Source organism: Amphiura filiformis, chromosome 3, assembly GCF_039555335.1.
Source record: "Amphiura filiformis chromosome 3, Afil_fr2py, whole genome shotgun sequence".
NCBI lineage: Eukaryota > Metazoa > Echinodermata > Ophiuroidea > Amphilepidida > Amphiuridae > Amphiura > Amphiura filiformis.
In genome coordinates this window covers 71,052,617-71,066,616 of record NC_092630.1, presented here as the reverse complement: position 1 = coordinate 71,066,616, position 14,000 = coordinate 71,052,617, and the positions used below count along the sequence as shown (strand labels likewise).

General features: G+C 36.2%; 1 protein-coding gene across 1 annotated transcript; it reads left to right on the top strand.

The window, feature by feature from the left end:
* The first annotated feature begins 1,900 nt into the window (after positions 1-1,900).
* On the top strand, positions 1,901-12,315 carry LOC140149057 (monocarboxylate transporter 12-like). Its single transcript, XM_072171211.1, has 5 exons — positions 1,901-2,197; positions 2,748-2,956; positions 4,651-4,791; positions 9,197-10,006; positions 11,109-12,315. Exons 2-5 carry the CDS (start codon positions 2,752-2,754, stop codon positions 11,243-11,245), a joined length of 1,293 nt encoding a protein of 430 aa, XP_072027312.1. The 5' UTR covers positions 1,901-2,197; positions 2,748-2,751; the 3' UTR covers positions 11,246-12,315.
* Positions 12,316-14,000: the final 1,685 nt, after the last annotated feature.

The following is a 14,000-nucleotide window of genomic DNA, read 5'->3' as shown; positions in this document are numbered from 1 at the left end:
CAGTATCCCAGCGCAAGAGTAAAAAAAGATTGTTTATAAATTGCTTAAAAGTGAATGATCAGGCATTCAAATTGTCATTTGGTATTTTTGAAAAAACGAAGAAAATAGCAGCACTGACGAAGTTGAAGCCCCATTCAAATACATGTAGCTAATTTAGATACTGTCAGTATTTAAATTACAGATTCGTGTAAAATGTCTTATTTTGTCTTAAATACACGGCTTTCGGCTGAACCACGCAGGCTATGTTAGCACATCTATGTTATAACAAAGGTACCAAAATCTGAATTTTCATGATTTTTACGATCGTCCGAATGAGCAAATCACTGAATGGGCCTTTAATAATGTTACTCACTGATAGAAATGCAGTTAAGGGACCGTTCACAAACACTTTTAGGGGGGACTGATGCAAAAAGGAGGGCCCTTAAAAGTGTTTACCCTCCTAGGGGGGACTGACAAAATTGACCACAAATTCACCCGGGAAAATTGAGTTTATATGCTTTTCTATGGGGTTTACCCATAATTTTCATGTCAAAAAAAAGGGGGGGGGCTGACAATTTTGAGATCTGAACTGAAAAGGGTGGGCCCTGGCAATTTTCGTGTTGAAATTGTTTTGCATCAGCCCCCCAACAATTGTTTGTGAACGGTCCCTAACTTCCATTATTATTTTTTCATAGACTGTTCATGTCTCAGATAATTGTATGGGGCAGACAGCGTTAATTTTGGTCAAACAAATGATTACTTCTCGTTTGCCCGTTCAATTCAGCAATATCTACTGTTGTTGTTATTTTACTAAATTCAACAGTTTATTTTACTGATTGGTGAGTAATTGTTTACCAAGTGTAAGGCTGAGCATATAGGAAAAATACGCTGGATATTTCACTACAGCCAATTTGTGTCCTGAGTAATTTAATTTTATTATTTATCTTTGTTTACAATTTAGAGTTACTTCCATGAGAAATGGGAAACCCCCTTTGCAAAAGTTGGTGTATAATAATATTTGGGAAACCCCTTTGTAATGTAATCACTGTAAACAAAGTCAGGACTATTTATGGATTTGGGAATCCCAAAGATTGTAAAGTGGATATGAGATCATTTTGGAAAAAAAAAATCATGTAAAAGTCAATGTTTATAAAATTATTCTTGTAAATTCAAGGATTAAATCATTATTGTGAAAGTAGTAATTGGCTATTAATATAAAGGTATTTTTCTGATGTTTGGTATATAAGCAAATGTAAAGGCAATTCTTCACAGTTAGAGTTGTTGTGGGCTCGTTAGTGTCTATATGCCTTCAAAGGAAGGAAATTGCGTAGCCAATGTACTGTTAGCCAGTAATATAGGGGAAGATCTATACTACGCGAAAGTGCGTACCTCTTCCAAGAAAGAAATTTATAATATATTCTTCTGTCGATTTCCTGAAGTCTAATGAAACAACACATCTATCAATGTAAGTGGAAACAGGAGGATCCAAGGCAGGCCTGTTTTCCTGAAGAAATTGTGTGAAAGGTAAAAATAGCATCACTTTAGAGATAGTCAACTGTGCGAGAATTTTATGCAAAGGAAATAAACGTCTTTTTTGATTAAGACTTAGATATTGTTAACCTAATTAAACAGTGTTTTTGTTGTGCATTCTGAAGTGAATTTTGGAAAACGGTGTTTTTGGCCTTGAGTCATTAAGCGACTCGTAACAATATAGTATTGACCGGTTTCCGATGTGCGGTGACCTTACTAAAATTGGGACGCTTGCACTTGATTAAAGAGACAAAGTTTGCTAACCAACCGTTCAATATTTACTCCTGGGTGGAATGGGAGTTATGAAGAAACAATCGACACCAAATTTCGCGTCCGCTCAAAATTGTTGGATACCCTCCTCAATTACCCAAACTTCTTCGACTTTATTTGTCATACTTTTGCGTTGCTAAGAGAAAACCGTGAATTTAATTTAGTGTCACCCTGGTGTTACGGTCTAATGAGTTTGTGCCGTATGAATAGCATAAGCCGTTGTTTGATTTTAACCATATAAACTGTTTTGCCACGTGAAATCTATGTTTCTTACGCGTTTTGTTCTTTACCAGCTGCATGTGTCTGTTCCTATTTCCCATTTCTGTATGCAATATTGTTGATTATACAGTGAAGTGTTTCAATGATTCTGGAAATATAAAAACCAAACATTCAGTACCAACGGACGTCTCAAGTTCAGGTATGTAATACTATTAAAAATAACGTGGTATTCTCCGACAGGCAAAATGCTGGTACTGAGGGTGTTGTGCTTTAGGTAGTTTAAATAATTTAGAGGGAAGTTGGAAACAACCACAATTACGGGAGTCGTCTTCGAATAAAATGTCTATTGTGCTCCCGAACCACGTAAACTTTGACAAGCTTATAAAATCTCATTAAAAGTGTGTTCGTCGCATCCACATCAGTAGCACATTAATGAATATATTGCGTCACCATTTGCGTGGCTCAATTTGTACGTGAGAGCGCAATGAAACACAAGGACAATGCAATTTGCATGAGGATTTATTTGTCGTATGTACTCAATATAATCTTGTTACAAAAATTGTGTTCTTTTATTTTACATGTAAAGTCTAGGGAGGTCTATAACCTCAATTTAGGCCATTTTAACCAAGAACACAGCTTTGAAATATGCCTCCTTTATGCGAACTTGAACATGGAGCCGTTACCTCTACGGATATTCTACACACTTGTCAAATTATATTAATCGTGATTTTATTTCAATTTCTACACAGTAAAATGTGCGCGTCACGTATGAAAAATGGCAAAGATACTGGCTGGTCTTGGCTTGTCTGCTGTGGCTCAGTTGTAGCTATGTTTTTGGAAACCGGGATGGTGGAAGGTCTTGGATTGTTGCTGCCGGTTCTTCGGGAACAATTTAGCTCTCAGACGTGGGTTATTGGGTTGATCGTCTCTCTAGTACCTGGCATCGGTGCAGTTGCATGTAAGAGAGACGTTGCACCTGTCTATAAAACCAGCAACATGTCAAAAATGTGCTCTTTCATCTTTCAAAAAAGCTAAGAGTATTCGGTTGGAAAACTTGCTTCAAAATGACACAAAATTGTTTTTGTAACTTTTTTATGATAAAATATGGAAATATATGAATATTAGTGAAAATGCAGTTCTAGCAATAACGCATTGAGTTACACAGCACAGCATTCAATTGGGTAAAACCAATTTATGTCCGCCGACATGTTACTGGTATTATAGTAACGGATCACTAAAGAAAGACACGAAATAAGAAGAACAGTATTAGTTGATGAACAAAGGTAATGTATTAGTATATTCGCAGCTCCGGGAATCGTAACGATTTGACAAAACAAACAAAAATGGATTTAGTTTAATGAACGTTAATAATTATAGGCATTAACCTTTTTAATCACCAAACCCTTTTAACCGTATAATCAGTGTATGTATTAAATTAAATACACTTTACCATATTTAATCACCAAATCTTTATAACCGTTTAGCTTTTTATACAATTATTGGCACTTTTCTAATCTCCCAATCCTTTTAATATTATCCACACTTTCATTTTGCATAACAAACCAAGTGCATCGTAGTACAGGAAACCTACTTACGATATGAAGGACGACATCATGAAATATTGTAATAAGTAATGGTATGAGTGTTACCACCGTATGCTATATGAGAGTGAGAGTTCATATCTAGGATATCAATTTAAAGTATACAATTTGGTAAATCAGTCAACAGTAATATACATTATCCTGCAAAATTATTTTAATGAGGACGAAGAAATGCATTTGCCTACTTCAAGTCAAAGTAACCTATTTCCGTTCAAAGGCTGAAATATTTCAAAGGTCGGAACTGGGCGAAAAAACGAAATCCTTTTAACATAATATGGTTTTTCACCGTGTGATAGTACATCGTTCATTATCAACTATTTCGATTGTAACTGTTACCCCTCATGATTAGCCACCATCTTTAGTTATGAAGCTGCTATCCTCACTGTTGCACCCCAGGAATAAGCCAATCCAATTTTAAGGCTATTTAAAGGTGGTCCAAGCTTATTTAAAATGCTCCTGAATTTAAAAAAAAGTTACATTTGACCTTTTTGATTCTAAAACGGCATGTCTCGGGCATGTCAAACTTTACTTTTTCTGAATGTGCTGAGAGGAATACCTCATCATGCTCATGGTGCTTTGTTAACAAAAGTTTTGATCCCCGTATTGACCTCTGAATGAGCATTACGCGCTTTAGGGCCCCTTTTTAATTTTGCAAGCATCTTGAAAGAGTTTGTGACCTTCTACGAAATCCTAAAAGTGTTTATAATTTGTTTGCTTTCTGCAAAGACAGTAGTGTTAACTTCTGAATACAGCTGTGCACTACTGTTCACGGCATAGGCCTATATTTTTTTGTTTTCTGTTGTTTTGTTTTGTTGTTGTTGTTGTTGTTGTTTTTGTTGTTGTTGTTGTTGTTGTTGTTGTTGTTGCTGTGTCCGCTTAAGACGCGTTAAAAGTGGGGCCCATCATGTCCATGGGGGAAAACCATGAAAACGGTGACAAAGAAACTTAATATTATTTAACAGGCTAGAAGTAACGAAAGTTGAATCGCTATTCTACTATATAGGTTTGTCACTCACATATATGTTTTTTTTTTATACTGGAACTTTGTCAGGTATATTAAGCGGAGTGTTAAGTGAAATAGTGTCTCATCGTTTCGCCATGATGGTATTCGGATTGCTGTCATCAATGGGTCTTATACTTGGTTCTTGTGCAACATCCATTCCCATGCTATTGGTATCACTACTTATGACAGGTATGCAGTGTAATATTTTACTTCTTGGTTTTGTTTTATTATTTATAAGTGATCAAAGTAATTATCACTACAGCTGGTGCCCAGATGGAATACCTAGTAACCCACCAGCAGCTTGAACCCTTATCAAAAAATTTTCCCATAAAAACTGCACCGCCGACATTCGATCACCGATTAGTCCAGTAACAATATGAAAAAAAGGGTCAACCCAAAACAAATTGCAACAGAAACCAATTTACTAGCATTTAAAAGCTTATGAAACAACATATCAAACGTTTACCTAAATCGGAGTAGTGGAACAGTGCCAAATTTGCATAAGTTCAAAATGGCCACCATTGAAACTAATTTTGTCTATATTTCAGGATCTAAAATTGGTAGAATCCTAATGTTGGTGTCTATGGTATGTGTTGGGGTCAAGGTAGTTATATCATTGGGTGATATCTTCATGACTAATTTGCATAAATTCAAAATGGTGGCCATTTTATAACCACTTTTGACTATATCTCGAGATGAGACTGTCAGAGAAGACCGGATAGCACCGCTATTATCCATGCGAAAACGTGGGGCCTTGATGTATACATTTAGCGGCTTCAAGTTTAAAATAGGACGCATTCTCCGGGTTTCTTCGTCATCAGGAAGCATGTGGAGTAGGGCTGTTGTCGAGTAGTGCTTTCATTGTCGACAATCCTCAAATCTCAAGATCCGAGTTCGACAAGTTGTCGACAAAGTAATACGTCGATAAAGTAAAACATATTACGTTCAGAGACCACGTTATACGTTGTTTGTTTACATCAAAATATTACTACCCCATATACGCAGCATCAGAATAAAACGTAATCTGCAAATAGAAAACTGATGCAGTTATGTCATGGTAAATAATGGCGATGTTAAAATTTTTTTCTGGAAATTGCTTTGTTGACAACTTGTCGATAACAGTCTTGTCGACAACGGTAGTCCTAAATCGAATACATTCAAAATGCTGAAACTTAACTGTTAATTAATTCATTTGTTGGTGATTCGCAGCGAGTGTTGAGTTTGAGCGAACGGTGGGGAGAGACAGCCGGATCGCTCTCACCAAACGGCAAGGCTGTATGCTACGAAGATCTAAAATTAATAGCTGCAAAAGCCTGCAATCCTAATAATTTAGGAATAATAATGTACTTATCAGTCGTCTTAGGATCTATGGTTTAATGTTATAAAAAACCATCAGACTAAATTTCGAACTTACTGTCAATTCAAACGTTCATTTTCATTAGAACATTATGTTACATACGCTGGCGAAGTTACGTAATAATCGGATTAACTACCATAGCAATAGGTACAAACAATTTTTGATTATATCTCGTTGCACTACTACGTTCATCCGGTACCTCTGCATTGAACCATAGATGTCAAAGAAATGCTAATCACTTGCACCTGTAAGATTAGAGTCTTTGAAAAGAGCGGTATTGTATTCAATCTATTATATGATTGAAGACAGGTGATGAGTGCAACCTGCTTGTAGTGCAGCTCGGTATATCCAAAATTGTTTGTACCTATTGCTATGGTAGTTAATCCGATTAATTACGTAACTTCGCCAGCGTATTATTAAAACGTAAGCATAGATCTACTTTTTGTAAATTAAGAATTAGTTGTCATAAATTAAGGATTGAAATGGATTATGTTTCACCTAAATTGCCTCCAGAACGGAGAATCTGTAAATATTGTAATCTCAATGAAATTGAGGACGAATTTTACTTCATTATGAAATGTTCCTTATATAACGATATACGTAATAGATTTATGACGTTAATAGATGATATTTTTGCTACAAACAATGCAACTGAAAATGATAAGTTTCTTCTTATCATGGGACACCACCAATGCAGTTGCCAATTGTATTAAAACATACTAAAAAAGCAGAATCCCCCAATGTGTAATTAAGTTGCCTTATACATTTTCAGCCATTTTCATGATATTTTTCTGAAAAATTCCTATCTCTTAGCATTGTAACACATCTGCTGATCACATGGTGGTCTTGGTATGGCGGCGCCCATGGGTCACATGGGCATCAAATTTAGTGCCTTTTTATCCTATGGTGACTGCTTATTGCGATTCAAGCAAGACATTTGAAGGATCTAGCCTTGATCAGTTGATGAAGGCTTAAAAAAAAAAAAAAAACGCACGTGATACGCCCAGACGATCTGAGCTAATCGTAGTTCCATCCATTGCGCTCATTTTAGTTGCGCTCATTAAATATTAACCCCAGCACCTTACCCAAAGATAGGACCGGCCGTCAAATATGACCATACAGGGGGTTGGTGAGGCCCACCATTGGTTTCTACAGTAAAATCAATGATTTTTATTTCAATCTAGTCAAATTATTCCAAGAGCTGCTGACTTTGTACTTGTCAGTCTTTTCCTTTGATATTGCGGGGAAATATTGTGTACATAACCAGAATTGCCCAAATTTGAATGCGCGACCTCACATTATGACGTCATTGCGACATTATGTGGTAAATGTGTGTACTTACTTTGGTATCAGTGTATAGAGGAGACCCATAGCTATACATTGGTACCAAATTTAGGGGTATATGACGTTTATAATTGAAAACTGGGGGCATATGAAAAGGTTTGACTACAAAAACGATTCTCTTATAAATGCATCTACGTACAGTTTCCACCTCGATACACCCGAGCACACAGATATTTCCAAGCACAGGGAGTCTAGCCTCTACCATGTCTACACAATCTGGTTTATACTACACGGTTGAGTGCATAGCATCTTAAGAGCTGTGTGAGACCTAGTGGAAAATAGGCATCTTTGATTGGTTTTTGTCAAAACCTCAAGTGTTCCCTTCATCCAATCAGAAAATATTTTATATCGAACGAAAGCTAACACTTCCCCCTAAAAACACTTTTTTCATTAGGTCAACAGATACGGCAATTCAATGTTTATTGCAAGGCGAATGTGGTAAATCTGTTGAAAACGACCTATCCAAGCACAATATTTGACCAAAATGTAGGTTTAAAAAGTCAAAACCTCATAATACAATATGTTTCAAATTTTACGTCATTAAATGACGAGCACACTTATATTGTCCATATACATGTACTAGCTTAATTTTAATGAGCAATGGCCAGTTCTCTTTCGATTGCAAATCTTGTGTAGAAAGTATGACTTTGTAAAGAGCGCTTACAAATTGATATGTGATCCAACATCCCCCACTTCGTAGTCCGTATGGCTCAGTAGTTCTAGGGTTAATCAGTGGTAGTACCAGATTTTTTTTCTGGCTGGCTCATGAGCTAGGGAGGAAGCATGCCTGGTGGGCATTTTTCTTAAATACTAAACTACCTCTGCAGTACACGGTATGCATATGGGTATTTAGTATGATAAAAAGTCCACTATCTGGCCTAGCAAAATCACTTAATTAAAATCACTTAATTAAAATCACTTAATTAAAAAATAACTAAATTAAAAAAATAACTAAATTCAGGTGCATAGCCAGTCCTGAATATGACCGAGTGAACAAACGTTGTTAGAAAAATCACATAATTGTGTGTAATATGTGACTATATTCATAGATTATGCTATATTCAAGTGCAAAGCAAGTTCTGCATGAATGAGTGAACATACGATCGTTCACCTTACACAGGAGCTATTCCATGTCAACTCCAGGGTGGGGCAAAATGTCTGACATTGGTTTTCAGGGGGGCCAAAATGTACAAAAAATGTACAATAATTTATTGGAGTTTTGCATGGGTAATATCTCAGCTAAAAGTATTCTAATAGGCTCAATATGGGATAAGAGTAATGTCCTACCAAAGGGCTCTGACTGCCAAAAAAATGGACCAAAAAATTATTTTTACTTTTGGAGTTCTGACCCCCCCGAAGTTGGTCCTGGATGGACGAAGTTGCATTTGGAAGGCCCTATATCACAAGTTTTTTGATGCCAGATTTGTACATATATACATTTATGGACCTCCAAACATTGTCTTTCGCGTTGCGACACGTTTTTTACGCTGACCCCCCCTAAATTTCAAATTGATGCCACGGGAAAACGAAATGGAGTATGAAGCTCAAATGTTCAGGATTTTACTTTCTCAGCAATATGTACCATCACACAGAAAAAGAAAAAAAATGAAGAGGTGCCGCGGTGCACATCCCTGGAGTTGACATGGAATGGCTCACAGACAATTATATTGAAGCCTCTACTATGAATCCAAAGAATGTCAAGTTACAAAAGAAATAATATTTTAACTTTTTTCCTTTTTCATTTTCTTTCTTTCTTTTTTTCTTTCTTTTTTTCTTTCTTTCTTTTTTCCATTCCTTCTCTCTTTCGTTCTTTCTTTCTTTCTTTCTTTCTTTCATTCTTTCTCTCTTTTGTTCTATCTTTCTTTCTTTCGTTCTTTCTTTCATCTCATACAGGTTTTTCTGTCGGTGCTGAAGCTGTAACTATAGCCACATTACCGTTCTTTTTCGACGTATACTACGACATCGCTAATGGCATTGCACACGCTGGTCTTTCGGTTGGTGTTATGGTAATGCCCTTGTTATCTCAATATTTCCTCCAAGTCTACGGATGGCGTGGCACATTTCTTCTATTCGGTGGACTCAACATGCACCTCTTGATATGTGCGGCTTTACTTAAACCTCAACAGACACAAAGAAAGTACATATCGGGTACCAGAAGCTCTCTTAAAACGAAGGACACTATGCTGGACTCTCAAGATACAGATTCAAAAGTACTTGCAATAATTCATCGATACGTAAGTCTACATCTATTCACCAATATAGACTTTCTTTGCTTGCTGTGTATATTCACAGCAACTGGTTATTATTATATTGGGTGGTTGATATATTTTGTGCCACACTGTGAAGAAGTAGGCTTTACACTCTTTGAATCTTCCTTACTAGCAACAGTGGGAGGTGTCGGCAATTTACTAGGTTGTATTGTGTTTCCAGTAGCGGCATCAATGTTACCAGGGAATGTCCTCCTTTATCTGTCAGCTCTGATATCATTCTTAGCGCTAGTAACTGATCCTGTAATGGCAAATATAAAATCTTACGTAGGATTAGCTGTGTCATCGTTTGCGGTGAATGTTGGATTTGCGGTGTCTGATTGTGCGATTTTCAAAGAAACCGTTGAGGTGGTGGAAGACGGCGACGTTTCGAATGCAGTCAACTGGCTCTTTGTAGGCTATTCAGTTGGATCCGTTTCCAGTGGCTTTATCTCAGGTAAACACCTTAAAATTGCTTTTAGTGTTATTTTTTTTCATGCCTTTCGTTCCATTTAATGGTTAGTTTTTCAACCAAGTCAAATCTGCTGGACTATCAATCCACTTCTCTTAACTGATTTGTCTTCATGGGTTACGTTAAGACGTGATGAAAGTATGGGCTAACGGTTACCTCACCAATTATTGCAACCAGGGCCGTCGCTAGACATTTTTCTGAAGAGGGTGTAGAATAATTATTGGTATATCATGTGGCCTATATGGCCGGATTAACCTTTTTCTTGCCCCTGGGCACTGCAACATGATCATGATTGCCACCCCTGGCTCTTCGGATAGAAGACACCCCTAGCTCTCCCACAATTATAACCCAAGCTGTCCCCAGAATTCCTTTATAGGAGAAAGCGCCCGAACACTTTGCCGAAAACTTACTATTTCAAAGGGGGATGTACCAGAGTTGCCGAGTCAGGGGCCAAATTTCCAAATCGGCCCACTGACCTGCAACTAAAAGAGTATTTCCGGGACAAATGCGAGCGAAAAAATTGCAATTTAATGCTAAAATGAAGAAAAAAAATGAGGACAGTTGTGTCCAAAATTGTGCCAGAGGAAGATGCATAGGCCCCAGGTATAGGCCTTTTTTTTTTGTCTCAGTAGGTCTATTGTGATCCAGCTCACGAGTTATAAGCTTTTACCGGGCACCAGTGGACATCCTTGGCACTCAAATTTACGATTTACATAATAGAAAGATGGAATTATAACTCTCATTTTCAGATTCGTGAAAAAACAGTAATTTCCAAGGGGACGTCGGGCAGATCTACTCACAGAAAGGCTTTACCGTGATAAATGCGCGCTTCGCGAGCGCCAATTTGCCATTTTAATACTAAATGGTGTTAATTTTAGGGGTAAAATAGACCAAAAGGAAGATATAATGGAAATCATTTTAAGGTCACAAGAGGTCCAACAAAAATTTATTTATTTATTTATTTATTTATTTATTTATTTATTTATTTATTTATTTATTTATTTATTTATTTATTTATTTATTTATTTATTTATTTATTTATTTATTTATTTATTTATTTATGTATTTATTTATTTATTTATTTCAGGATGGTTCTTTGACCTTATTGGAGATTATGCAACCTCATTTGCGATTTTAGCTGCTGTCGCGGCATTTTCAATCAGCCTTCGGTTAGTTGTAGACATAGGAACGTCCTTAAAACGAAGATTTTACGACACATTATGAAGCAGGATTGTTGGAATTATATAATGTTCGATTTATCTAATTATAATTCGTCGGCTGTATTCCATAGTGGCGTATAGTGAATTTTGGTCATTTTTGAAATTGGCAATATGATGTTCTCTTTCATTTTTCATCAGTCAAAATTAGCTAATTGATTAGTAATTAATTAATTAAATATGGCGTATAGATTTTTGTGTTTTCCATAGTGGCATATCGACCATACGCCACTTTTTATACACATTTTTAATTAAGAAAACATTGCATGTCATAGTGGCGTACACCTCGCTACATGTCATAGTAACGTATCGGACCTATACGCCAATATGGAATGAAGCCGACGAAAAGTAACGCCATAAAGATTACACGGCGATAGAGGTGGCGTAAGGTTAAGGTTAACGTTAGGTTAGGGTATTGCGTTTTACGTGTTTTCCATAGTGACGTATAGTTTTGTACTTATTGTTTTCAGTTTGCCAGCAATATTATGTATTTATTTCTTTTGAAAAATATATAAAAATAAAATTTAGTTTACTACAGAAATTTCACATCATTTACAAAATATGATGAATGTCTGATTTACACAACTGGCATTTCTTCAAACCTGATTTTCTCGAAAAGTTGTTTATTCGCGGTGCCCCACTATACGCCACTGTGGAATACAGCCGACGAATTATTATGTTAATATCAGTTAATAATCAATAAACTTAATCAACATCTTAATATTAATATTAAGAATTTAATAAATAATAAGCCCTTGACGTACTAATAAGGGTATGTATCCAAGGATGTTATATTAACATGGAGAACCAATAGATTACGTAACGCGGTGTTCCTTTGTGACAAATTGACTTGCCGACAGGCTATTCATAAAAGCTGTACCACCGTTTCGAACCAAATGGTTTCGCCATTAAATTGACCCGACAGCATATCAACGCTCCACATGGCAGTGACTGTCAATAGACAGCGATGAATAGAAAGACATGTTCTCGTGTATCCCAAAGGAGCGTTTGTGCGGGTCTCAACCTTATAAAGCAGAATTTAGCTGTCGATGTACACTTCTTAATCACCCACCTGATTTAAGGTTAAATGAGATCAAATATTGCTTTCCCTACTGGAAAAATATATTGTGACTTTACACGTAAGAAAACATCTGTACCTATCATGCTGAATAAAGAAATAAAAAAAAAAAAATGTGAGAAAATGTGTTTTTTTGGTCTATTTTGTAATGCTGTCAATGGCCCGTATGTGACTTTGTTTACTCGTCCTCCACAACAGTCGCTAAGTAAAATTGATTGACAGGCAATTCTGTCACGTGGACAATTATTTCGATTGTCTAAAACACAGACGTCTAAAAAGATCACGTATTTTGTTAGCAGTCAAGCCGATTGCAAAAATTCTACGCCGCTGCACTCGTACTGCAAGCTCTATTTATCCATGCGCACGCACGGCGTGGCCATGTTGAGCTCGATTCCAATCATGCCAATACTCGTCCCAAACCAAACTGGCCCTACCTATACACTCATTTTTATCTTGATTTATTTATTTTCTTATTCGGGTTTTTTGTTTTGTTTTTGTTGTTGTTTGTATTTATTTATTTATTTATTTATTTATTTATTTATTTATTTATTTATTTATTTATTTATTTATCATTTATTTATTCATTTATTTATTTATTTATTTATTTATTTATTTATTTATTTATTTATTTATTTATTTTTTATTATTATTATTTGTTTGTTTGTTTATTTATTTATTTGTTTATTTTTTATATATATATATTTATTTATTTATTTATTTATTTTTGGTTCTTTTTCTGTACTTACATATCATAATACTTTCCGTGTGTTTTTCTTTTTACTTTTGAATTTTATATTACTTGAGAGAGATGTCTAGTTGTCTATGGTTTAACATGTTTAATATTTATGCCTAAACACTTCTTTGTACTTTCCCGTAGGTGGCCTGAAAAGCTAAATTTTGATTTTTAATCTTTTATTTTAGTCAGAGTTAAATAATGCCCAAAATCAACTAGGCCAATGTGCGAGTGTCAAGCACATTTGCCACAGGGTTTCATTCAAATTCGAGTAACTTCCCATTTGAACCCAGATGACCTTTGAGAGAGGACCTCTGGTTTGCACAATTTCACATTTATTTCCAGCAAGTGTTTGCCCAATCACAGCTATTTTCTTAAATAATTAAAATGTTGCAAATGTTCTGAATCAAGTGACCTTTGAACTTGTTTTCCTTGACACTCTTGACCCTACAGATAAGAAGTATTTCAACAAACCATAGCAGTAGTGATCTACCGTATTACTTTCAGGGTGACTGAAAATTTGATTATCTCAGTATTATAATAATCTGTCGAGGTGTGTTGTGAGCGCAGCGAACAGGAAAACTTGCATCTATTGTATTTACATACTGTTTTCCTCCTTTCCTAAGCCGCCTTTGAGCGTTTTATTTAAAAGGCGCCCCGTGAATGTCTGCCAAACATCGCTTGCCCCCCATCTCGGCCCTTTTTGGCTCGCCAAAAATGTCTTTCCTCCCCAATTTTACCCTCACCCAGGGCTCATAATTTATATTGCACACCCCGACCATGTTAGGTTTGTGAATTGGGTTACCAAATATTTGTCATGTGCAGGGCAGGATTTGTTGGCAAGCAGAGAGTGCGGGGACTGGGGAAGGGATTTTTATGGGCCCGGGTTATGGACATGCCGGGGGAAGCAGTATTTTTGTCAGGCCATTTTCAAATTTTTACATAGGGAGC

What these genes read in the sequence shown, in the direction of transcription:
- LOC140149057 (XM_072171211.1), top strand. Translation starts at nt 2,752, where the DNA reads ATGTGCGCGTCACGTATGAAAAATGGCAAAGATACTGGCTGGTCTTGG. An exon ending in TGGCATCGGTGCAGTTGCAT is followed by an intron (nt 2,957 to 4,650) that starts GTAAGAGAGACG and finishes GAACTTTGTCAG; the next exon opens with GTATATTAAGCGGAGTGTTA. An exon ending in TTCCAGTGGCTTTATCTCAG is followed by an intron (nt 10,007 to 11,108) that starts GTAAACACCTTA and finishes TATTTATTTCAG; the next exon opens with GATGGTTCTTTGACCTTATT.